This window comes from Herpailurus yagouaroundi, unplaced genomic scaffold, assembly GCF_014898765.1.
Source record: "Herpailurus yagouaroundi ecotype Mexico unplaced genomic scaffold, PumYag 207, whole genome shotgun sequence".
NCBI lineage: Eukaryota > Metazoa > Chordata > Mammalia > Carnivora > Felidae > Herpailurus > Herpailurus yagouaroundi.
Window position 1 is genome coordinate 5,714,490 of NW_024412438.1, and position 26,395 is coordinate 5,740,884.

Here is a 26,395-nt window from a genome sequence, read left to right on the forward strand (position 1 = left end):
TGTCTGCAGCTCCTGTCTAGTTTCTCCTCTTGTGGCTTCCCCTACCCTTGAAAGTCCAAACATCCTAGGGGCATCCTTATTCCATTGTTGGAACAGCTCTGCTTCCACATGCTGAGGGGACAGGAAGCTGGGGTCTCACTCAGTTGTCCCTGTACAGCAGATTCTCAGGGCTGTAAGGTGTGGCTGCTGAAGCCAGTAGTGTAGTTTTAGGGAGGAGCCTGGTACTGCAGTGGTGGCCTGGGCCCATATCCACACCTCAGTGGGGCCATGAGGGGCCCTGGAGCTCTGCTCCTTTCAGTTCATGTTGCCATGGTAACCGGGCTAACACAAAGAATGCAGGGGAGTCTGTGGTCACCAGACTTAAAGAGACTGCATTTTGGAGGCTTTGATAACCTCTCTTTCTCCTTTGATACTCTGGCTGTGGTCATCCTTGTCCAACCTGATACCTCTTTCTAATTGCTAATTTTGGAAATTGTGACAAGAAGATGGGGCAAGGTATGGAGGTATTGGTGTCTCACTTCCTGAAAACCTGGGGATTCTTTTTGAAAATTGACCCAGTGATTAGTTTTGCATCTTAGGACCACTTAGGGAGAGGTCTCCCTCTCCTTAGCCTCCTTCCTCCATCGATGTAAAATATCTTCTCTATGTTGACATTCTGCTTGTCAAAACAGGATAAATCTGGAAACTTACTTGTTCAAACAACAACGAAAACACTAATTTGAAAAGATATATGCCACCCTATGTTTATTGCAGTCTTATTTACAATAGGCAAATATAGAAGCAACCTAAGTTTCCAGTGATAGATGAATGGATATTAATAAGATGTGATATATATTTACAATGAATATTATTCAGCTATAAAAAAGAATGAAATCTTGCCATTTGTGACAACAGTGATGGACCTAGAGGGTCTTAGGCCAAATGAAATAAGCCAAAGACAAATACCATAAGATTTCACTTGTATGTGAAATCTAAAAAACAAAGCAAGTGAACAAACAAACAAAAACAGTCTTATAAATACAGAGAAGAAACTGGTGTTACTAGAGTGGGGGTGGGGGTGGGGTGGGGGAAATAAGGGAAATAAGAGGTACAAACTTCCAGTTATAAAATATCTGGGCCCTTGGGTGGCTCAGTTGGTTAAGTGTCCGACTTCGGCTCAGGTCATGATCTCACAGTTCGTGAGTTTGAGCCCCATGTCAGGCTCTCTGTTGACAGCTCAGAGCCTGGAGCCTGCTTCGGATTCTGTGTCTCCCTCTCTCCCTGCACCTCCCCCACTCATGCTCTGTCTCTCTCTTTCTCTCAAAAATAAGTAAACATTAAAAAAATAAAAAAAAGATAAGTCACAGGAATGAAAAGTACAGCATAGGGAATGTTGTCACTAATATTCTAATAATGTCATATGGTCATAGGTGGTAACTATGCTGACTGTGTTGAACACTGAGTAATGTATAGAATTTTGGGATCACTGTGTTGTACATCTGAAATGGTATATGACAGATACACTTCAATTAAAATTAAAAATTTGCAAGCCCCCACTCCTGATATCCAGTAGACAGCTGTGCAAAAGTATGAAGAGACAAATACCCAAAGTAGAAGTGTAAGGAAAAATGTTGTTTAATAAAAATAATTTCAAATTAAAAACAAAAAATAAGCAATGCTTCTGCTTCCCTGGCACTCTTGCCTGTGTCCCTGTCTTACCAGGGAGACTGCCCTGACTCTGACTCCCTCCATGGGGTGAGCACCATCCCCTGATTCTCCCTTGCCTGCCCAGCCAGTGGCTAGCAGATGCCAAGGTGAGGGAAGTGTTTGCCAGGTTCCCCTCTTTCCTTGCCATCGCTCAGGGGATGGAGCTCATGTGAGGCTCTCTCCCATCTCCAGAGATGGAATCTCTTTAGGCCCAGTGTCTTGCCCCATCCCCACCCTTTATTTTTGTTATTTTTAATTTTTGAGAGGGAGAGAGGGAGAGAGGGAGAGAGGGAGAGAGAGGGAGAATCCCAAGCAGGCTCCACGCTCAGCACAGAGCCTGATGTGGGGCTTGATCCCATGACCTTGGGACCATGACTTGAGCCAAAATCAGGAGTCAGATGCTCAACCAACTGGGCCACCCAGGTGCTCTGGAGTTCATTTCCCCTCTCAGAGATGGTAGCTGCATGGAAAGTGCCTCATGAGGGCAAGGCACTTCTATTTATTACTTCTACCCAAAGCCAGTCTCTGGGCTGACTTGGGCTCCAAACCCAGCTTGGTGGCTGTCATCCTGCTCCTTCTGGTCACCCCACCTTAAACTCTGGGTGTGCTTCTTCCAACTTCTTGGGTGTGACTACAAGAGCCATTTGGGTTGTCATGAGTACTTTTTTGGGTAATTTTAAGTTTTGATATAATTTTAATTTTATGTAATTTATTTTCATGATTCTAAATTCACAGAAAAATTGCAAGTATATTATAAGAAACCCCCATACACACTTTCCTCAGATTTACCAGGTTGATTCACTGTTTCTTTATATCACAAAATTTGAAATTGTCATGATGTGTTTTACAGGATGTTTCCATCAGAGCACTTCAAGTGTAGGTCAAAGAGTTCAAATTCATGTTTTCACTATTAGTTAAAATTTTCTCCCATTGTGCTAGGTTTTCCAACATTGTCAAAGCATTTTGACTGACTTTACAGAGGGAGTTGCAAAAGTGAGTTTGTATCAATCTGGCCTAATATTTTTTTGGAAAAGTTTATTTCCTGTGTATTATGCTATTGCTTTTTGTACATAAGTGACTCCAGATGAAGCAGTATTTGTAAAAAATTAACAGACTCAACTTTTTAGGGGAAGTTGTATGTTTACAGCAAAGTTGATCAGGAAGTGCAGAGTTCCCATACACTCTCTCAACCCCCTCCTCCTCCAGTTCCTCCAGTTAACATCTTGCATTTGTGTTAGATTTCTTACAATTGAGGAGCCAACGGGTGACACATTATTGTTAACTAAAGTGCATAGTTGACCTTAGGGTTCACTCTGTGTACATTCTATGGGGTCGGACAGATGTATGACGACATGTCTGTACAATCGTATTATCATCTGCCTCAAACTATGCACAGAATAGTTTCCATGTTTTTCATCCTCCTTGGCTGCCCTGAGCATCAGCCTTCCTGTTCAGTCCTGCCCTTGAGGAGTTCCTGTTGAGTTGGCCAAGTCAGACACAGTCTTGGGGGGCCCCTGGGGCACCAAAGCCAGCACCAGGACACTCACCACAGAGCCAGAGGAAACATAACAGGGGCTTGGTCTTTTCCCCTTGGGGTAATACTACCTTTTCACTGGGGCCCAGGTGGGAGGAGGGAGGAAGGTAAGACAGGTGCATTATTCTACATGCCAAGAACTGTGCCGAGTGCCTACTGTGTGTTGACTCCCTTGCCTTCCCTCAGGCATTGCTGGTGGCACAGATCTGGGCCTGTGCTTAGGAAGGTGGTAGGGAGGCTTCCTTGGAGTGGGGCTGGAGTGCAGACTGCTGTTGGGTCTCTTTGTCCTTTCCACAGCCCCAGTGGCTGGGCCCTCAGAAGGTTGGACTGCACTGGATGATCCACATCCAAGTTAGGTAGGTACAAGGGAAAACAAATGTAAAGATCACACTTTACACTTTTGAAGCACTTTCTCACACATTTCCCTAGTTGAATCTTGTAACAACTCTGGCAATGGAAGAGGCAGTGAGATGGTTATGCAAATGAAGACACAGGCCCACAGAAGTCAAGAGCTCACACAGAGCTGTTCCCCAACACCTTTCCATAGCTTCCCATTGTGGCCTGCAAAGCAGCCCATCCCAGTGTGGAATCTGGGTCTCTAATCTTGGAGTGGCGCTTAACAACTGCCACACTGCCCCAGACTCCTCAACCACCTCCCACCCTTGGCCCCATCTGCAGTGAACTCCCTGTGTTACTATTTAGGAAGGTGTCTGAACCTACTTGTTTCCAAAGTCCAGGAGAGCAGCCACAGAAATTGTGCTCCTCTGTCCCTGAATCCAGCTTGGCACTTTCCACACAGTGATTTGGGGGTGGGGGTGGGGTGCAGGGAGGAAAGAATTTTTGAAAGAGCTAATCAAGAATTGACTGTTGGAGTACCTGGGTGGATCAGTGGGTTAAGTGTCTGACTCTTGATTTCAGCTCAGGTCATGATCTTGCTGTTCATGGCGTTTTGTGCTGACAGTGCAGAGCCTGCTTGGGATTCTTTCTCTCTCTTTCTCTGTTCCTCCCCCACTTGTGCTCTCTCTCAAAATAGATAAATAAATTTTGGGGCACCTGGGTGGTGCAGTTGGTTAAGCCTCTGACTCTTGTTCTCAGCTCAGGTCATGATCTCATGGTTGGTGAGCTGGAGCCCTACATCAGGCTCTGCGCTGGTGATGTGGAGACTGCTTGGAATTCTGTCTTTCCTTCTTCATACCCCTCCCTCACTTGTTCTCTCTCTCTCTCTCTCTGTCTCTAAATAAACCTAAAAAGCTTTTAAAATAAATAAATAAATAAATAAATAAATACATAAATAAATAAATAAATCTTCAGAAAAAATTTGACTGTATTAGGCAAAAAACTGGAAGAAAAAGATCAGGGCCTTATATTTAAGATTGTGTAAATCTACCCCAAATTGTATTTTTACCAAAAGTATGAGTATGTATCATATTTTTATAACAAAAAATCATACTCTGATTTAGGGGAAAAATCACACCAATGACAAAGGTTTTGAAAGCAGACAAATTTGGGTTTGACACCTCCCCTCTCTAAACTCATTTTCTTCATCTGCAGAATGGGTGAGGACTTGGATAAAGCAGTATCTGGAATGACCAAAATGTGCTTACTTTTTAAAACATAGAGACTTAAGTTTTTAAGAACAGTTTTTTATTTATGGAAAAATTGAGAAGATACTGTAGACAGTTTTCAAATACCTGCACACAGTTCCCCGTGATTAATATCTTATAATACTATGATACATTTGTAACAATTGATGAAACTTTATTGATACATTATTATTAACTAAGTTCCATACTGTATTAAGATTCCCTTAGTTTTAAGCCAGTGCCTTTTCTCTGCTCCAGGACTACATGTTCACTTGATTGTTTTTATTATCATTATTGTTTTTGTTGTAATAGGAACTCAGCAAACACCTCTCCCCAGTCCTTCCCTTTCCAATCAGGTACCATCCAGGCAGCAAAACATGTTCCCATGGACTTTGACTAGGAAGCAGGTGATAGAGCTGAACCTGAAGGCTGGATCCCAGAGCTGAGGCCCTGTGGGTGGGTGGGATTGGAGTGAGGGTTCTGTGTCAGTCTGGGCAGGAGGGGCTTCTGCCACAGGAGCCATCTGGGCTGCTGGTGTTGCAGTCAAAGCCACAGGCTTGAAGCTTCTGTTGAGCAACAAAGCCTTGTCTAGTAATTGCCTCAAGATGAATCAGAGAGATTTCTTCACTTGAGGTTGAAGGTGAGGGCTGGAGTGCCTTATAAAAACCTCCCCGGCTCCGTACTCCTCACCAGTGCCGTCTTCTTGCTACATTTCTACTCTCCTGCACGTTGAAGGGTAAGTGTCCGGTCCTTGGCTGTCCTTCAAGGGACTCACAGGGTAGTGACTGCATGCTGTTGGAAGCCACAGCCTTTTGCCTGCCAGAGCCCCTCTGGGCTGACTGCATTTTGGACCCAAAGAGACCAGGCCTTGCTGTGCTAGGTAGACTCAGTTTCAGAACTTAGAGATGGTGAAGGCAGAAGGGGCTGGTGAATGTCTGTAAGAGACCTGTGGCCAAAGTGCCATCACCTGGGGAAAGGGAACAGCTCGGCCAACCCCCAAACCCTTCCCAGGTGTGCTTGGATGAACACCACCCTCTGAGTTATACTCTTGAGGAGCTATGCAACTGGCTGATTCTCTTAGACTTTAGATGGCATTATATGCCCTCCCCCCTCTGCTAGCCTATCTACAAATGAAAAATTCCACAGATCAAACAGAGCAGAGACAACACAAAGCAGGTGAGGGGAAAGTCATCCCTAGTCTAAACCAGAAAGAGAGGAGAGAGGGGATGTGAGGTGGGGTGGGAGAGGAATTGCCTTAGACCTCTCTTGTCTCCTGAAGGTTGGGAATATGACTAAGCTGGAAGAACACTTGGAGGGGATCATTAATGTCTTCCACCGGTACTCAAGCCGGGTGGGGGATCCTGACACCCTTTCCAAGGGTGAGCTGAAGCAGCTGATCACAAGGGAACTTACAAACACCCTCCAGGTAGGTGATACTCTTCTCATCCAAACTTGCCCACTGAAGGGGTGGAGTTGGCTGAGGATGCTCTCTTGGGCTGTGGGACAGGGGATCCACCTCCCTCTCCCCATAACTCACTCTGTCACCTCGGGCTCTATTCACCTCTCTTTCTGGGATTGTTTCCTTACCTGTGGGGATTAGTGAGCTACAGACACCTTCCAGGTTGGGACCTGTGTGGCTCTATGTTGGCTCACGACAGCTGCTTCCCTCCATCTTCTATGTTGTGACGTTGGATTCTCCAACACAGTTTTGGTGAATGAATTAATGTTTCTGGACCCCCATGAGCTGAGCTCTGAGGGATGAGAGGCTCAGAGAAAGAGGAGGAAGAGTCTGAGCTTACTGTCTCTGATGTTCCCTTCTAGAATACCAAAGATCAACCTACCATTGACAAGATATTCCAAGATCTGGATGCTGATAAAGATGGACAGGTCACCTTTGATGAATTTGTAGTCCTGGTGTCTCGCGTGCTACGGACTGCCCATGTCAATATCCACAAAGAGTAGAAAGCTCTGAGGGGCTTTTCTCCAGCAACGTCCCCAAGAAGACCTTTCCTTCTAATCACCAAAGCCCAGCCTCACATAGTGAGATGAGAATTAATAAATGTATTCTTGAAAAGTTCTTAACAGTGTGCACTTTCTTTCTTTCCATGCTCATGGTCTCCAAACTGGATCACACCTCATCCCTGTGATTCTGACAGACCTCATTTGGACCCTTGAGACGCCCTTATCTGTTTGTTCATTTGTTCATTCATTCAACTAATATTCACTGAATATCTAGCCAGAGACCAAAGACACAAAGCCCTGTCCACCTGGGGTTTGTGTTCTATTGGAGAGGGATATAAAACAAACAAATAGACAAAAAAATAAAAGTACATCATATGATACAGCGGTAGGTAGTGATAAGGGATATGAAGAAAGCTAAAGAAGGAAGTAAGGTTGGGGTGGAAGAAGAAGGAGGGGTATGCTGGCTTGGTAGGAATGCATTTGGGCAGATATCCGAGAAAGGAAGGGGAGCAGCTTGAAAATATCTGGGCCAAGAGCTCCTGGTACAGGGAGGCCAAGGCCCTGAGGTGGACACATGTTCGATCTGCTCAAAAGCCAGCACGAAAGGCAATGTGCAGGAACTGGGATGAGGAGTGGCATGTGGTGTGTGCTGGCTGGAAGCAGGGAGCAGGGCCCACAGACTGTAGTGCGGACTTGGGATCTTAAGTGTGCTAAGGAGCCACTGGGTAGTTTTGAGCAAGGGAGTGAGATGATTTCATTTACACTTCAAAAGGCTCATTCTGGCTGCCTTTGTGGAGAAGGAACTGTAGGGGTCAGATCAGAGAGGAAGCAAGGAGAACAGTGAGAAGTTATTCTCTGGAGTAGTGCTGGCCAGTAGAAATACACTGTGGGCCAAGGTTGTGATTTTAAGTTTACCTGTGGTCACATTTAAAAAGGTGAAAATGGGGCGCCTGGGTGGCGCAGTCGGTTAAGCGTCCGACTTCAGCCAGGTCACGATCTCGCGGTCCGTGAGTTCGAGCCCCGCGTCGGGCTCTGGGCTGATGGCTCGGAGCCTGGAGCCTGTTTCCGAATCTGTGTCTCCCTCTCTCTCTGCCCCTCCCCTGTTCATGCTCTGTCTCTCTCTGTCCCAAAAATAAATAAAAAACGTTGAAAAAAATATTAAAAAAAAATAAAATAAAAAAAAATAAAAAGGTGAAAATAAAGAGGAAATTAATTTTAACAATGAATTTTGAAAACCCAATACAACAAAAAAAGTATCACCTCGACAGCATAGAAGTTATTGAGATATTTTTCATTCTTTTCTTTTTTTTCTCTAAGCCTTTGAAATCCAGCAGGCCTCATGCTGGCAATCACTGCTCCTGTGGCCAATGGTCACATGTAGCTCATGGTGATCATGTTGGAAATGCAGCCTTAGCCCATTTGAAAGATGAGGTGAAAGATGCACTAAGGTGAAAGGCATGCTGGTGGTGCGGGGTAGTCAAACTCTGCAAACATTTGAAGGTTGGAAATGAGAAATCAAGGGTTACTCCAAAGGTTTTTCCCTGAGACATGTGCTGGATGCTGAGGGTACAGAGATGAGAGACAAAGTCTTTGCCAGGGGAGAACCTGAGCAACAGAAATCCCCACATGGTGTCATATTTGTTTCAACAGAAGTAAGCACAGGGTGTTGTGGAGAACAGGAGAGTGGTCCAGCCTTGGGTGTTGGGGTCAGTTAGCGATCGTGAGGAGGATCCTTGGACACGATATTTGTGGTAGGATTTTAGAAGGAAGAAAATGATGCAGAAATTACATGAACCTTTCCTTGCTTCTCTCAAGGGGTTGGGTAGAGGGCAGGAAGGTGTTGGGAGCACAAGGGACAGAAGATTATGGAGAAGAGGGTTAGCTTTATCCAACACAGGGCAATGTGAGGGAATGCTTCCCTGGGCCGGGCTCCCTCCTTAGTGTGGTCCAAGGCCAGGTTCTAGGACTAGGCCGCTCTCCGTCTGTGCTCTTCTCTCCTGTTGTGATTCTGCATCCACTGCTGCGATTGTTGTTAAATGTCCATCTCCTCCAGAGGACTAGGGTGTTTGAGAGCAGGTGCTGTAGCACTGTGTCTGGTACATGGTAGGGTTTCATGAATATCTCTTACATGAATGAACGTATTGAAATCAGTATGGCTATTGGTTTGATTCCTTCTAAATGGTCCCAGAAGAAAGAAGAATGAACATGGCCCCTAAGGGACAGGGTCAGTGTTCCCTGGTGGGAAGTGCATTCAGTCTGATTCAGAAGTAATTGGGGGTGTCTCTGCCCTAAATCTCTGTCTGGTGCCAAGTCTGGTCTGGGGAAGATGGGGTGCCCCTTTGGATCACACTCCATTCAGTTGGATGTCAGAATACGTACATGTTGTGGGATAAATGTTTGTGTGCCCCTCAGTGTGATGGTATTTGGAGATGGGGCCTTTGGGAAGTTATTAGATTTAGACCAGGTCATGAGGGTGGGGCTCTCATGTAAGGATTAGTGCCCTTCTAAGAAAAGGGGAAGGCCGTGTGAACACACAGCAGAAGGTGCTGTCTGCAAGCCAGGAGGAGAGCCCATGACCGACCATGTTGGCTTCTAGCCTGATGACTGGTGAGAAATAAATGTCTGTTGTTGAAGCCACCAGTCTATAGCATTTCTCCCTAGCAGCCTGAGCAGAATAAGACACCACAGACGCAGCATCCAGGGCACAGCCTTGGGCTCTGGCTGACCCTCCAGCTCCCCCTGGCTCTTCAGCCAGAAGAACAGGCCAGAGGGGTAGAATTTGTGAGAAAATTTGAGAAAGATCAGGTCATTTCTGGAACACAGGCATGACAGATATGTGAAGCAAGAATGGGAGCTTTCTGCTGGGGGAGGGGGTGGGTCTGTCTTTCAGTTCATTCAGTGGGAAGCCCTGTGGAGGTGATGCAAAGGAAGCTGGGATTGAGGACAGCATCTAGGAAGTGACGAGTCCTGACCACTGAGGCTGGGGTTGGAGGTTTGCAGGGCCACCTCCCTGAGGAAACTGCTGCTTCTGTGGGATGTGGATCTGTGGTACAGCTGAGGCAGGGTGAAGTGGGGTTGGCAGAAGAGGAAGGGACTTGGGACCCAGAGAAGGGGGTCTTGGAAGGGCCCAAGCCTGGAAGGGTTCCATCACTAAATGAGAATGGGGAGACATTCAAGGAAGGCCCTTACTCACTGGGTGACCCCAGTGGGCAAAGCACCTTGCCTCTCTGGACCACTGTTTTCTTCATTTTTGGAGAATTCAAAGGAGTTCAAGAAATTCATTTTAAAGAGTTTAGACTAGGTGAACACTCAGGTGTCATCCAGTTTTAATGTTTTGGGTACTTTGATTGGATGGAGGAGAACTTTGAGTGGGATCTAGAAGGGTCAGAAGGAAGGGAGTTCTTGGTCACTAAAGGGTAGTGGCCAAGAGTGAAAGGGTTGGGGTTATAGTTCTGGGTTCAGACCCTAGTTTTACCACTTACTGTGAGACCTTGAACAAGTCACTCAAAATCTCTAAGTCCCAGTTTCTCCATCAGTAAAGTGGGGATAACACTGGTCCCTCTCTTCCAGAGTTGATGTGAAGACCAGACACTGTGTGGAGCACTCAGTGCAGCTCCTGATGCCAAGCAAGCATCCAACAGCCATTAGCATTAACAGGAAGATACTAACTCTTGTAGAAAGTAATAACTGGTCAGCCACTTGCTGCTGCAGCCACAACAGATGCCATTTACTTTAAGCCCAAGCAAAGATTGAAGTTATTTTTAGGATAAAGTTGACCAGTGTTGGACAAGTAACCAAGGGCAGTTAAGCACTAAAGGCCTGGAAACCAGACCAGGCTATTGTTCCCCAAACCGGAGCACATCTGGGATGGAGAGTCCTAGCAGAATATGGTAGAAAACAACAACCAACCAATGAGAACAAATCCCAGCATATTTGCTGTTGTGGAAACATTCACCAGCCATGATTGTTTCAAAATAGCCAACTGAATTGCCACTTGAACTTAAATCCTATTTAGAGATATTTTTAGGGCCCTCACCCTTGGTAAAAATTCATCAGCCAGAGGCACCTGAGGGCAGTGAAAGGCACCCTCTGCCTGGAATCAAATGTGCCTGGTTAACCTCCCAGCTCCACTGCTCCTTGGCTTTGTGAGTTTAAGTAGCCTCCCTTGTGTGAGCCTCAGTCTTCCCTCCTGAAAAGTGCAATTTGGACTAGATGAAAATGCAGAGACTTGTCCCCTGACAATGGCAGGCATCATGAAACAAATAGACAGACATGAGGACTGTTAGAACCATAGGACCACAGAGACTGGGCCTGTCGTCTCCAGCATGGAGACATCAACTCCTGCCCACCACTCTGAGTCCTGGTCTCCAGCCATTCCAGAATGTTCTCCAGTTTCCCCATGAACTTTCAGACTTCTCAGATTCTGCACCCACTGTACTATTGTCCTCTTTCTCTGAAGTGCCCTCTCGTCCCTTTAAGATGCATCAGCTCTGCACCAGATCACTGAGATTTAGATCTCTTGCTTACCCACTAAGACCCAACCCAAATGTCACACCCACTGGGAGCTCAGCCTTTCACATCCCTCACATGTTTCCACTCTCCCATCCAGAGTAGATTTCATGGGAACTCTGGAGTTTGTCTGCCCATCATGATTAGTCTGACAGACTGCCTGGCCAAAGGTGTTATTATTCTATGGGGGACACCAACGCCACTGTTTTGGGTGCAACACCTTGCCCTTTGGAAAGGTATCTCAGCCGTGCTGCTGGCACACTGCAAGGCAAGGCAAGCCAAAGTGCGTGTCGGGACTTTGGAAGTCAGGAAAAGATCTGAAGTCAATGATATGGCTTCCAGGAGCCCCCCGGTGCGAGAATGACTAGGACTCATCATTTTAACTTTGCCAAGATAAAAAGGCATCCAAGTCAAAAGAAAGCAAACTAGACTATGCTTCTCTCATTTCTCTGATTATCTAACGCAGTGCTGGGCACGCAGAAGCTCAACTCTTGCCCTTCCAACACTCACCTGGGCATTAATCTGCTGAAGCTTTCCTCAGCCTTCCTTGTCTCTCTCCCCACCTCCACCCAAGCTGAGAAGACAGACAAAAGGTAGCTCCGCTGTGCTCCCAGGGTGCCTTGTGGTTATCACCCACCTGCACTTTTCTCTTGCCTATACCATGATATTGAAAATTTCTATTTGGGTGTTTGTTGCTCCCATCAGACCAAGAGCTCCTCGAGGGCAGGGACCTAATGTAGTATTTGGTATGGGGATCAGGCTCAGTGCAAAAGCCTCCTACCTGGTCCTGTGCTTCTAGTCTAGACCCCATCCCCCCTCCACACACAAATTGCATCGTGTCACTCACCTGATTAAAACATGCTGGAAGCTTTCCAGTCCTTGTCATTTGGGCTCATTTCCATCATTGCTGCCCCAGAGAGGCCCTGCCTGGTTCTCTGCCCCACGTAGCGCTCCATCACATCTCCTTCTTTCATTTTCCTTGTGGAGCTTATCACCTCTGAAATGATCTATTCTTTATTTCTTGGCTTGTTTACTGTCTGACTCTTTTCTAGATGTAAACTCACCAGCGCAGGAACTCATCTGCTCTGTCGGCCAGGCACCTGGGACGGTGTCCACAAGTGGTTGCTCCTTAATGTCTGGCTGCTGAATCAATGAATAATCGATGAATGTTGGTTTAGTGGAATCAAGTCAGTGTTTTCTAGTGTTCTCATTTCTGAGGGAATGAGCAGCTGATCCAAAATGCAAGTGAGATGCTTTTGGTTGTGGTGGGGAGGACGGGACTTCCTGGCAGATGGGCCTCATCTCAGAGGGTTTTGGAGGTCTTACTGTGGGGTCAACTCCTCTCCCTGGTCCTCAGCAATATTTGAAGGCTGTTGTCATGACCCCACCCCTCCCCCCTGCTTCTCTTTTTCAGGCTCAAGACCCTCAGCTCCTTGTGATTTTCTATTTCCACTATTAGCAGGTGCCTCCGAAGCTGAGTGTGTTCTGCTTTGAAGGTGTCATCCCTGGCTAGAAATGACCCTGAATTACTCTTAAAGGCATTGCCATTCCTGGAAACACCCCAGCTACTTGGCACTACACTTCACCACTGAGACCAGGAGGGCAGAAAGCAGCATTTGAGGAAAAGACTCAGAGAGAGAACGTAGACTGGTTGGAGAAGGAGAGTGCAGCCCCAAGAAGAGGAGGACAGGAAGGATGGATTGGAACTGGGCCCCATGCTGCTGCCTCAGGCTTTGGCCACAATCCCCTTTATCACTGATCTGCACACGACAATTCTGGTACATGGGTAAAAACAGGAGAGCTCACAGCAGAAGGGGAAAATGTGGGGGTGCCCACAGGGAGGGGCCAGCTGGCCCTCCCTAGTGCTCACATTCCCTGTCTCCTGTATGTGGGGGATCTCTGCAGACAGGGGTTGGGGTCCCATCAGACAATGGAGTCAACTGGAGCCTTGGGGTATGGGGATTGTCCAGGCCCGAGCCCCAAGAGGCATCAGGACTTGAGCAACCATGTGTTTCAGCTCTGCTGTCACTTTGGTAATTGGAATGTCAAAATCCATGACACAGGGCTCTCTACAGCAACTTCGGGGAGGGGGAGGGTGGGATTCTGGAGTTTACCTCAGAGCAGAGTTTGTGTCAGGGTTGTGTAAGATTGCCTCACCAGGCTGCTGAAAGCTGAGGCCTTTCTTCCTGGTAAGGTCTTGGGAAACAGCACAGAATCATCTTCTTTATCCTGTAGGGCTTGGGGGACATGTCTGCCCTGGCTGAGCTGGGACCTGGGAACTCGAAAGCCCTGCTGGATTCATCTCTGAGAAGTTCCACCTTGGGTTCTCTTTAACTCCCACTGGACTATCCAGCAGCATCTCCCACCGGCTTGGGGCCTGCCTGCTCATTACCACCCCAAATCCATCCCATAAGCCACAGAGAGACTTTAAAGTATGGTTAAATCACATCCCTTTCTAAAACCCTCCCTTCTCTTGCTGACAGTGCAAGCTCCAGGCCTAGAACCTGGCCTGCTCCCCTATGCCTCTCCCACCTCCCCTCTCCCACCCCCAGGGCTCTTCGTTCCTGATCAGACCCCACATCTACCCACTTCCAGGCCTTCACACACACATCCTCCTTGTTCTGAGCACCCACACGTTTGTTCAGGGTTGTCTGCAGCCTTGACGGAGCTCTCACATTTGCCCTCCAGCTCCCACTGAAGGACAGCATGCTCACCTCATAGCCCTACCAAACTTTATCCTCTGGCCTTTTAATTCCCATATTAAAATCCTTCGAGAAGCTATCTTATTTGTCCTATAGGCCTGGGGGCTTCTTAATCACAGGCAAGGCTTTATTTCCCATGTCTCCCCCCCCCCCCCCGTCAATGTGTGTTGAGTGAATGAATGAATGGACAAACAGGTGAATGGTAAGAGAACTCACCTCTTCCCCCAAATCTAAAACATCCCACGCCACCCAGGCCCCAGAGTACATTCCGAGCACTATTAAGCATCTGGGCAGCTTAAGGTGCTTCTCTTCCTCATCCCTCCCAGAAAAACACCCAGAAGTTCAGGTTCTACTGCTAAGGAGAGCAACTCCCTCTTACAGGAACCAGGGGGCAGGCATCTCATGACAGGCTCTCTGTTCTTTAGTCACCATGAGGTGGGGAAACCCCAAAAGTTCTCATTTCCCAAAAGGACTCCTTAATCACAGAGGTATGATTCTCATGTGGGGTGGGAATCTGAACCTTGGCCTGAGGCAGGAAGCTGGTTCCTCTCTACTCAACAGGACCAGCTTTTCAACTTTTAATTTTTAGTTGAAGTCTAGTTGATGTATAATATTCTATTAGTTTCAGGCATACAACATAGTGCTGTTACCCAGTGCTCATCATGGTGAGTGAACTTACCGTGGGTCAACACACAACACTGTGCTATAGTTTTTATCCCTGAGACTTATTTATTTTGCGAATTACCAGAAATTCGCACCTCTTATTTCTCTTCGCCTGTTTTGCCCATCCCCCTGACTCATTCTCCCCTCTGGCAACCTCAAATTTGTTCTCTGTATTTGAGTCTGTTTATGCTTTTTTGGGTTTTATTTGTTTGTTTTGTTTTTTAGATTCCATATATATATGAAATCATATGGTATTTGTCTTTGTCTGACTTATTTCACTTAGCATAATTCCCTGGGTTCATCCATGTTGTTACGAATGGCAAGATTTCATTCTTTTTTATGGCTAATATTCAATCTTGTATACACAACACATCTTTATCCATTCAACTACTGATGGACACTTGGGCTGCTTCCATACCTTGTCTATTGTAAATAATGCTGCAATAAACATAGGGGTGAGTATATCTTTTCGAATTAGTGTTTTTGTATTTTTCAGGTAAATACGCAGAAGTGGAATCACTTCTATTTTTAATTTTTGAGGGAATTCCGTACTGTTCTTCACAGTGGCTGCACTGATCTACATTCCCATCAACAGCTCACAAAGGTCCCTTTTCTTCACATCCTCACCAACATTCTTTTTTTTTTTTTCTTCTTGATAATAGCCATTCTGACAGATGAGGTGGTATCTATTTGTGGTTTTAATTTGCATTTCCCCAATAATGAGTGATGTTGAGCATTTTTTTCATGGCCATCTGTTGGCCACCTGTATGTCTTCTTTGGAAAAATTTCTGTTCAGGTCCTTGCCCCATTTTTTAATTCGATTGTTTGTTTGTTTTTGGTGTTGAGTTGTATAAGTTGTGTAATATATTTTAGATATTAATCCCTTATCAGATATATAATTTGCAAATATCTTCTACCATTCAGTAGGTTGCCTTCGTTTTGTTGGTTGTTTCCTTCACTGTGCAAAACCTTTTTAGTTTGATGAATTCTCAATAGCTTATTTTTGTTTTTGTTTCCCTTGCCTGGGGAGACATATCCAGAAAAATATTGCTAAGGTCAGTGTCCAAGAGTTTACTGCCTGTGTTTTAGGAATTTTATGGTTTTAGGTGCCACATTTGGGTCTTTAATCCATTTTGAGTTTATTTCTGTGTATAGTATTAAGAAAGTTAGAAAAACTTAACCCTTTTGCATGTGGCTTTCCAGTTTCTTTAGCACCATTTGTTGAACATACTATTCTTTCCCCATTGTATATGTTTCCTCCTTTGTCATAGATTAACTGACCATATAATCATGGGTTTATTTCTGGGCTCTTTACCCTGTTACACGGATGTGTGTGTCTATTTTTTTAAATGTTTATTTATTTTTGATAGTGGGGAGGGGCAGAGAGAGAGGGAGACAGAGAATCTGAAGCAGGCTCTGCACTGACAGCAGAGAGCCCAATGTGGGGCTTGATCTCATGAACCACGAGACCATGACCTCACTTGAAGTCTTAACCAACTGAACCAGCCAGGTGCCCCTACATGTCTATTTTTGTGCCAGTACCACACTGTTTGGATTACTACAACTTTGTAGTATAGCCTGAAATCTGGGATTGTGATACCTCCAGCTTTCTTCCAGCTTTTTTCTTCTTCCTCTCCTCCTCCTCCTCCTCCTCCTTCTCCTTCTTCTTGTCCCTCTTCTTCTTTTTCGTGTTTTACTTATGAGAGAGAGAGAGAGAGAGAGAGAGACAGAGAGACAGAGCACTAGCAGGGGAGGGGCAGGGAGGGAGGGAGACACAGAATCTGAAGCAGGCTCCAGGCTCTGCACCAGCAGCACAGAGGCCAATGCGGGGCTTGAACTCAGGAACCAAGACATCATGATCTGTGTTGAAGTTGGACACTTAACTGACTGAGCCACTCAGGTGCCCTAGCTTTGTTCTTCTTTCTCAAGATTACTTTGACTATTTGTGGTCTTTCATAGTTCCATGCAACTTTTAGGATCATTTACGGAGTCAGCTTTTTGGAATGGAAGGGGCTGATGGGATGGAAAAGGCTAAAATACCTTTATTACTCTCTTTAAATATGTTTAAGGAAAACCCCACAGGGCTCTGTAAAAGTGGTTTACTGTTAAACTTTCTCCTGGGGTCTAAAACCATGCCCCACTCTCAGACTGAGCTAGTGGAGAGAGAAGGGAAGGGGAGAATTCTTGGCATCTATGAAGCTCTGCCCCCTACATGCTTGCCCCTCAGTTGCCCTCACCAGCAACCCCTCTATCTCCACAGGGTCCTAGGACCTCTACCTTCACTTGTTAATCTGTAATGCTCATTCCAGCACCTGGGGATTTGGGGCAAATCAGCCATAATTTCTGCCTTTAGGACTATCATCACACTTGATAAGGGGTTACAAGTCTGTATGAGAAGTGCAATGGTAGGAGGGGTAAGGCCCTATATGTTTGCAGAAATGGTTGTCAGGGACATCTTCATGAAGGCAGTGACAGGCTCTGGGCCTTTACAGGTCCTAAGAGATTTGCCAGAGACACCAGGGTGGTGAGAGCATTCCTGGTGTAAAGGTGCAGAGGCTGAAGAAAGCTTGGATATCACTTACGGAAAATACTTTGAAAGAGTGGGTGGGTGGCTGTATGGATGGAGGGGGTTTGATTTATTCTGTGTCCCTAAGAATGTGGGAGGGAAACTAGGATTAATGCCCAGCAGGCGCAGAAGACAGATTTTAGCTTGGTGTGATGAAGAACCTTCTAGGTGCCACATTAGGATGCTCCTTTACCTGGTGGAGTTTAGGCCAAATCGCCACTTGTTAGGGATGTTGGGGAGAATCAATCAAGCATGGGGGTGGGGAAGTTTGGGTTTAAGCAACAATTTTCAAGCTTTTTTCAAGACAAATCCCTTTTTTTTTTTTTTGCAAATGGAAGCTTCTAGTGTGCAACAGATAAAGGCTGGTATGACTGAATAAAGCTTTGGGGGTGGTGGGCTTGCTGCCCCCTACCTTCCTGTGTGAGACTCTGTGATGATATCCAGAAGCTTTCCATCTGCCAGTTTTAATGCCACCACCCCCTTCTTCTTTTCTCCATACCGCCTACAAGAGCAGAGGTAAGCAGACACTTGGCCCAGTCTAGTGGCGAGGCAGAGTCACAAATATTTAGGGCACATTGTGAAAAGTGAGGGTTGGTAGAGGGTGTGGGGTCACCTGCTCTACCTGGGGTATCCCCAGGCCTCCCATATCCCTGGTTCCCTTTCCCCTAACAAGCTACATCCAGAAGGTGACCCCTCCCTGGACATGAGGGTCAGGGAGAAGGGCTGTCAGAGGTGAATTTCCTGAGCTGTTGGCTCCTGAAGTCAGGCAGGGAAGGGACTGGGGGCTTCTAAACTCTGCTCTCTGGGGTGCCTGGGTGGATCTGTCAGTTAAGTGTCCAACTCTTGATTTCAGCTCAGGTCACGATCTCACAGTTGGTGGGATTGATCTCTGCATTGGACTCTGTGCAGTGTGGAGTCTGCTTGGGATTCTCTCTCTCCCTGTCTCTCTGCCCCTCCCCTGCTTGCACTCTCTCAAAAAATAGATAAATAGTGGCACCTGGGTGGCTCAGTCGGTTAAGCGTCCGACTTCGGCTCAGGTCACGATCTCGCACTCCGTGAGTCTGAGCCCCGCGCCGGGCTCTGTGCTGACTGCTCAGAGCCTGGAGCCTGTTTCAGAGTCTCTGTCTCCCTCTCTTTCTGACCCTCCCCCGTTCATGCTCTGTCTCTCTCTGTCTCAAAAATAAACGTTAAAAAAATTCTTTTAAAAAAATAATCTAAAAACAAAAACAAAAACAAAGCAAAAACAACTCTGCTTCCCAAGCTCACAGCCTGTAGCAATCCCTGGAAACTCCCTCAAGTGGGAGCCATTAAATCCCTGTGCCCATAGCAGAGGCCCCTGGGCCCTTAAGTCAGAAACATGCACAGTCCACTGCAGACAGCCTGGGAACTGGCCACAGCCATGCAGTGTGGGAAGATGGAACCTAAACTGCAATTGTCCCCATGCTCAGCAGTGTGGAAGAAGCTGGGACATCTAGCCCAAGGAAAAGATGGGGTTCAAGGCCTTTTCCCTTCTGCACTATTTTGGCCAGCTCCACCACTTTATGGCCTTCGATTGGTCTCTTCTCCATTCTCTGTCTCACTCCTTTCATTTTTGGAGATAGATGACTGCCGATCTCTTTCCAGCTCTCCAAATCCTAGATCTCTCGGAGCGTTCTCTCTGCTGGAAGGACAGGGCAGGGCACACACCCTGATATGGGCTCTGGTTTTCAGAAGGCCAACCCTAGCCTGGTGGTAATCTGGGAAAGGGACTTCATGGTGAAGCACTCAGGCCAGAGGTGTCAGAGGAGTCATCTGGAAGTCTCTGAAATGAGAGGTTGGGCATGGAGGCTGCTTCGTGGGGAAGCTGCGAGCCAAGCCCGGCTGCTGTGTTTGTGTCTGGAAACAAATGCCCTGCTGGGCTGGACTCTCAGCCACTGACCAGGGACTGCAGGAGCCTCAGTCACCAAAGGGAGCCTTAAGGCTTAGAATCAAAATCCTCAGGCCCAATTGGCTCCCTGGACCCAGAGTCCAGCTTCCTCATGGTGGTGGCTAAGCCTTATAGCTGCAGGGCCATGATTGGAACTCATTCTTCCAATAAGCAGGCAGGAGTTCCCTCTCTCCATCCTTTTGGGACTGGGTGGGCACAGGGCCAGACTCCCCTACTCTCATCCATGCCTGCACCTGCCTCAGTGTCCATCCATGATGAGGATGCTAGGTCTATGAAGAGACACTTATTTGCTCCCATGGATTGATTCAAAACCTAATTTGTGGGTAAATACACCCAATACAGTATTCTTCCCCAGATATGGCTCCTAGGTACACCTCTGGACAACTTCCAGAGAAATAAGTTTCTCTTAGGAGACAGATGGTTGTGGAAGATGTTGGAGAGTACTGGGGGAAGGAGGCAGACAGGGCTGGGTAGGGGGTGGCTGGTATGTTGAGGGGAAGGGATACCCCCTTTTGTTTTTTATGGAGACAAGGGCCAATTTGACAGGCAGTACAGGGAAGTCTTGAGCTGGAGTAGGGTGACTGAGACTGAGTCATGGGGCCTGAGGTTAGAGGTGAGGAAATAGGGCTCAGAAAAGACCCACATTATCATGATTTCTCACTCTGTTATTACCAAATGAAGGGGTTGAGCCCCAGTTAAGGGGCAGGGCCCCAGAAGGATAGGCTGTAACACCCAGGCCCCCAGAAGGATAGGTTGGGAAGGGGGAGTTGGAAGAAGCACACAGAGCACTGGCTTGGAGGAAGACTTTATTTTGCTCCCTGTTCCCAGTCCCCCAGCTAAGGCAGTTTGGCATGGCCACCCTGTGATCCTAGTTGGGTGGGGAAGGGTGTCCTGGCCTCCTGTTTAGTGGCTGTGGCCATGGCCACCATGGCTATGGCCGTGGCCACCATGGCTATGGCAGTGGCTCTGGCCACTTTCCCCAAAGCCTGGCCCATGGCTGTGGCCTTCTCCTTCAGGGGCATTCTTATGCATTTCCTCATGGGAGGCTACCGTCAGCCTGCCCACCAGGATGGAGAACTCCTCGAAGTCCAGCTCCTTGTCTCCATTTGTGTCCAGGTCCTCCATGATCTTGTTTATGGCATTGTCATTCTTCTTCTGCTTCTGTGGGTGGGGGAGACATGGCAGTCAGGGCTGGGTGTGGCCAGCGTTAGGGACAGGGAGCTCAGCAAATGACCCTAGGCAAAGCTACAGGGAAGCCTGGCCCCTAGGCCTCAGTTATAAAATTGAAAATGACCATGGACTGATGCCCACAGGGTAGCAGATGCTGAGCACGCTTTGGACACGTTCTGATTTAGTCTGCATACAACCTGGGCACTACAATTCTCTCCATTTTACAGAATAACTGAGGTCAAGTGACTTGCTTGAGGTCACACAATTAGTATGTACAGAAGTGTCACCCCATTGGTCTTTATAACAAGTCTAGCAGGTGGACTTTGTCTCTTCTTTGAGGAAGACTTGGGGAAACTGACTTAAAAAAGGACAGCTGGTTTTTGCAGATTGAGGAGTGTTGGGAGCCGCAGAGTGGAAATGAGCCCTGTCCCTCCACCTGTCCATCCTGCTCCCTCCCCTTTCGCCTCCCTTCCCTCTCTAGGTCACTCATTTGGGACATGCATCTGCATTTTAACCTGCATAGTAGGGAAACCCCTGAGGAAAGCAAGGTGGGGACAGAGGTCAGTGTTGGCTCTCCATTGACCCCACAGGGTGCGATGAAGTAGCCAGGGCAAGGGAGGGTTCAGGCAGGGCAGAAGAGAGCTTCAGTTGGTCCCACCCACTGGCTGGGGTAGCTTAGCCAAGTCCCCTCCTGGGACCCTGCGGGTGCCCAGCTCTGTTCCCAGGCCCTTCCCACTCCTGCAGTGCTCCCACACAGCCCTCTTTCTGCCCTTCTCCCATGCCCGGCCAGAGCACTCACTCTGGAGCAGCTGCTTGGCTGGGTCCCAGCTTCTCCTCCTGGACTACCACTCTGCTTCTGGCAGAGTACGAAGGAGGTGGGTGGTGGGGCAGGCATAGGAGTCACACTGAGGAGACCCTCACCCCATGAACTCTTGGCTATATTGTTTCTTGTTTATCCTGACCTGGCACCCTTCTTCCCAGTGTCTTATGCACCTTGACCCAGTGTCAGCATCCCCACTACTGACTACTGAAGTGGGGCGAGGCTTCAGAGAAGGCTGCCACTGGCTCTAGGAATAGAACTGAGGCTGGGACTCAGGCTTTTCACCCTTCTTGGTCCAGGTCTCTGTACCCCAAGTCCCCGATCTTATAAAGAAACTGAAAGATCAAGTGGAACTAATCCTTTTTTTCCTAGAACTGCCTGTTATTTTCAGATCAGGGAATAAATGAACATGTTACTGAGTGCTTTGTGCCTGCCACTGCTCACTGGGTGCTTCCTACATGTAATGTCTGTGTTTCCACGGACACTTAGGTTAGAAAGGCCCCTCAGCCCTTGCATTCTGACAACAGCTGAGGTTTGGTGTCTGCCCAGCCCCTGCCAAGGGTCGTCCTCAGTTGCTTCCCTCCTCAGTTCAGGTGTCAGCTCAAATCACCTCCTTGGAGGGGCTCTTCCTGTCCACCCAAATAGTCAGCTTTCCCCACCCAGCCCACGCCACCCATAGCATGCTCTCTTATTTTCTTTGGGGGACTTACTGGCATTGGATTTTCCTGTGCTCTTTACTGGCCAACATCTTTGCTGTGTGTTCACCACTATGTGACTCTGCCCAGGACAGGGCCCTGCACACAGCACACATCTGTAAGTCAGTCTTGCTCGACTCTGTCTGCTGTCTAACTTGGAGTAACTCTGGTGACAGGGAGGCTGGGCTGAAGGAGCTAGACTTTCCTCCTTGACCATTGCAGACTGCACCCCATCCTCCATCCTTAGCCCAGACTGTCTCCAGGCTGCGTCAGGCCCGCGAGGAGCACAGCCTACCTTGAGGAAGTTCGGCAGCTCTTTTTTCACCAGCTGTTTCATTTCCTTATGGTTGAGTTTGTCCGGGTGCGGCAGCCGCACAGAGTACTGGTGGAAGATGTTGATGATGGTCTCAATGCTGCATTCCATCTGTGACAGCTGGTCCGCCATCTTCCTGCACTCTTGTCTGCAAAGTGGAGATGCAGGGGTTCAGGTGCTTAGAAGAAAAGGCTGCTGAGCTTCCCTGACACCTCCCACAGGCTGCCCATAGGAACATAAGGGGAAACACAGAAGTAAAAGAAAGAATGGCTCCAGGTGATTTGAGAGAAGATGCTGCCCCACACATGGAAGGGATGGTTTTAGAATATCTGGAAAATGCCAAAAAGCAGCGCAGTTGAGGACAAGAGGCTCCAGCAGAATATGAGCCAAGAAAATGTGAGGAAATTTTGATTAATCGAGGAGGGCTTCCAGGAGGAGTCCTTGGAAAGAAGATGGGTGTGTGTGTGTGGGGGAAGTAAAGAAAGAGTTGGCAGGCAGGCTCCTGCCTGTGGAAGCTGATGGCTCACTTACCTGCCAAGGAGCCACACAACGGGGTTTGACAGCACCCCGTGTGTCCAACATTTATAGGCAGCCCCTGGCCGGATAGTCAGCTCTCGCGGGAAGATTGCTTCACAGGTGAGCAGTGTGGTAACCCTGAGTTGGGCTGTCAGTGCCAGGAAAGGGGCTTGGGCGGGACAGGAAATGTTCACAAAGCTTCTTGGGCCTTTTTGTGAAATGCCCATCCCTGGGCCTGGAGCTGGTTTGGGAGGAAGCTGTTTGGGTAGCTCACTTCCCCTCCACCCCAATCCCTTGCCCTACTTGAACAAGCCAGCAGGCTGCCTCTCCTCTGGCAGCCCTCACTCTCCCTACTCCTGCTACAGTTGGGTCAATCAGTGGCTGCTGGCCCTGCCTTCCCCATGTGTGCTGCCCAGCAAGCGTGGCTGAACCTTCCCATGCCTGCTTGGCTCTGTGATAAGTACTCCTTGGAGGCTGAGGTGTGGGCACGGGGTTCTTAGATTCATAGAGAATGAATTGGGGTTAGGAGGGCCGTTAGAGGTGCTCCACCCTTTCATATTGCAGATGAGGAAACTATGCCCAGAGAGGCACCTGGTTGGTGACATAGGAGGAACTGGGCCCAGACATCCTGGTTCCTGGTTAAGGGTGATTCTGATTACACTTCCCTCTTGCAGTCTGAGCAAGACATCCTCAGGGTGAACATGTTTCTAGAGGCCTCAGCATTACTGTTCTAAATCTTCCTCCCAACTGGGAGCCATGCCCTCTAGGAACTTACAACCTATAAGACAAATATTTTTATGTAGCTTCTCCTTGGGCAACACCTGTTCCTCCCTGGCTACAAACCTCCCCTGCCCTGCGGGGGAGAAAGCTGAGCTGCTTAGCACAGCACACGGAACTCTCCAGAAGCGCTTGTCCTGCCCCATCAGCCTCCCCTCCCACACCACCCTCTTACCCTGGGGTCACAGAGGGGCCACCTGCCACATGCATGCCAGGTCTTTGTCTTTGGTGCTGTCACCTGAGTGCCTTTCATCCATGACAGGTTGCAGTCCTACCAACCCCTCACGGCTCAGTTCAGATGCCACCTTGTCCAGGAGCCTGCTCTGGTCTTTCCAATTGGAAACAACTGTTCCTCTGGGAAACTGCTCCCCTCTCACTCCACTTCCAGCTCTCAACACTTCCTCCCCTGCAGTTCAGTTATGTACATATTTTGCCTTGTCTGACAATTGCCTGTGGATCCTCAAGGTAGGCTCTTCTTCATGTTCATACCCTCCTGAGTGCACGGCCCAGGGCTTGGCAGATGGGAGACCTCACATTTGCTAAAGGACCATGTCCTTGTTGACAGCCTCCCCTCTCTACCCAGGAAGCATTTTGGAGGACTTGTATGGATGCTGACCCTTAACCTCATGTTCCGTCCAGTATCTCCCCTCTGTCCAGACTTCATGAAACCTTCCCTCCCTTCTCAACCCATCTTGACTGTTCAGCCTTCTGAAAGTCCGAGGCAGCCCCTGTATATGCTACACCTTGGCCCTGAGCATGTCCTGCCTTACACTGCTGAGATGGCACATGGAATTGTGGCTAAGAGTTCAGACTGGCCGTGTGAACTCAGGCAGTTTAAATAACCTCTCTGTGCCTCACTTCTTTAACATTAAAACAGGAAAATGACAACTTATCTTGAAAATGGAGACAGTACATGTAAACGTGGAAGAGCTCAGTAAATGAGAGGCATTCTTATTAGTTATCATTTCATTCACTAATGCATGTATGGGTAGAACACCTACTATGTGCCAGAAAGTAGTGCTAGATGTTGTAGGAGCTTGGTGAATGAGACAAAATAAAGGGTGGGGACATAATCTTATATCTTGAATTCCTAAACACACTTTATACTCTTGGAAGCTAAGGACAGGGCCTGGCACAGTGCCAAACACACAGCAAATATTTACTAACCACTTGCTGAATGTGTGCTTGAATGAATGAGTAAATCACCCATGACTGAATGAACAGTGTAGGTATATCCCAGGAATTCATGCGCTGACTGGGCCTGCTCTCCTCTGCACCAGTGGAGGAAGGTACAGACAACACCCTGAAGGTGCCTGCGGCACATCTCCCTTGCGCTCCCACAGCGCCCTCTGCCGACTCTGCCAGAGCACGTTTCACTTTGGACCAGTGGCCCCAGACACAAGCTCACAGGAAGAAGGAACTGGAAGCTGATGGCTTGAGAAAACAGCGCCAGCAGTACGCGATGTGTGCCAACTAACGTGAGGGCTCTGGCTGAGGACATCAGGGAACAGTGGACACTGGTGAATGGGATTTCTCTCAACTTGAAGCAATGGTGGTACTCAGCGTCAGCTTGACGTGGGAAAGGGGGCCAGGTACTGTCAGCACGCTCAAAGGCCCAGAGAATATGAATTTTTATGTGAAAACTCTTGCTTATAAAAGGGTTAGGGATAGGGTTTGGGTCAGTCTATCGGGGTTAGGGTTAGGGTTTGGGTTCCGTTTTGATTCGGATTCAAAGTTTGTGTTCGGTTTTGGGTTCAGGTTTAGGGTTTGAGGTTCAGGGTTTGGGTTCGGGGTTCAGGGTTCGGGGTTTGGTTCAAGATTCAGGTTTCTGGGTTCGGGTTCCAGTTCAGGTTTCGGCTTAGGGTTCAGGTCAGGGTTTGGGTTGGGTTCAGGATTCGGGTTCGGGTTCGGGTTCAGGTTAGGTTCGGGTTGGGGATAGGTTAGGGGTTAGGGATAGGGGTTAAGGTTAAGGTTAGGGTTAGGAGTTCAGGATAGGGTTAGTGTCAGGTTTAGGGTTAGGGTTAGGTTAGTGGTAGGGTTAGGTCCCAGGAGGCTCCATGCAATGAAACCAAATCCTTGCAGTTGTTTGCGTTAGGGTTAGGGTTAGGGTTAGGGTTAGGGGTTAGGGTTAGGGTTAGGGTTAGGGTTAGGGTTAGGGTTTAGGGTTAGGGTTAGGGTTAGGGTTAGGGTTAGTGTTAGGGTTAGGGTTAGGGTTTAGGGTTAGGTTTAGGGTTAGGGGTTAGGGTTAGGTTTAGGGTTAGTGTTAGGGGTTAGGGTTAGTGTTAGGTTTAGCGTTAGGGTTGGCTTCCAGGAGGCTCCAGGCGCCGTACCCTCAGCAGGGCAGTAGTCTCTGCCAAGGTCTGAGTTGAGGGCACAAGGGACCGTGCCTGTCAGGATCCGTCTTTGGCTGCCAAGGCCATACATGTCGATCCCCCCTGGTCGAGGAGGTCTCCGGAATCCTCTCGGACAGCTGCAGGCTGGCCTCGGAAACGACATGGGGAGCTTCCAGCTTCCATGCCGAGTCAGCCTGCCCCGCCTCTGACTCCTGGCGCGTGATGTTGTCAGACATTGGAATTGGGTCCCATGGGGATAGAGCCTTAGCCAGGGTTAGGGTTCGGGCTAGTGACGTCGCCAGGGCCGAAGCGACTCCGTTCTCGTGATCTCCCTCGAGGGCTGAAGTGAGGGCCCGTGCCAGAAGGCGGGTGAATTGCACGGTTAGGGATCGAGGCATGCTTAGGTTTCCGTGGAGGGTCCCGGTTTGGGGTAGGGTTAGGTTTAGGGTTAACACCCAGGAGGCTAAAGGCGCCGAACGCATAGTTGGGCAGTGGTTTCCGCGAAGCGTTGAGTTGAGGGCACAAGGGACGGTGCCGGTCAGGATCCGTCTTTGGCTGTCAAGGCCACAGACGTCAATAGGCCCCTGGTCGAGGAGACCTCCGGAAACCTCTCGTGCTGCTGTAGCCGGGCCTGAGAAA

General features: G+C 48.2%; 2 protein-coding genes across 3 annotated transcripts; one reads left to right on the forward strand and one right to left on the reverse strand.

Annotated features, from left to right (window-relative positions):
- The first annotated feature begins 5,420 nt into the window (after positions 1-5,420).
- On the forward strand, positions 5,421-6,880 carry LOC121015712 (protein S100-A12-like). The gene is made up of 3 exons (XM_040452922.1): positions 5,421-5,539; positions 6,083-6,229; positions 6,625-6,880. The coding sequence occupies exons 2-3, from the start codon at positions 6,092-6,094 to the stop codon at positions 6,763-6,765; spliced, it is 279 nt and encodes a 92-aa protein (XP_040308856.1). The 5' UTR covers positions 5,421-5,539; positions 6,083-6,091; the 3' UTR covers positions 6,766-6,880.
- A 13,041-nt stretch (positions 6,881-19,921) lies between these two features.
- S100A9 (S100 calcium binding protein A9) lies at positions 19,922-22,796 on the reverse strand. Of its 2 annotated transcripts, none has more exons than XM_040452924.1 (3): positions 22,662-22,796; positions 22,113-22,278; positions 19,922-20,293 (listed from the first exon to the last, which is right to left on the reverse strand). In XM_040452924.1, exons 2-3 carry the CDS (start codon positions 22,260-22,262, stop codon positions 20,036-20,038), a joined length of 408 nt encoding a protein of 135 aa, XP_040308858.1. In that variant the 5' UTR covers positions 22,263-22,278; positions 22,662-22,796; the 3' UTR covers positions 19,922-20,035. The 2 variants fall into 2 exon arrangements, with proteins under 2 accessions (XP_040308858.1, XP_040308857.1); XM_040452923.1 differs by having other exon boundaries at positions 19,922-20,299.
- Positions 22,797-26,395: the final 3,599 nt, after the last annotated feature.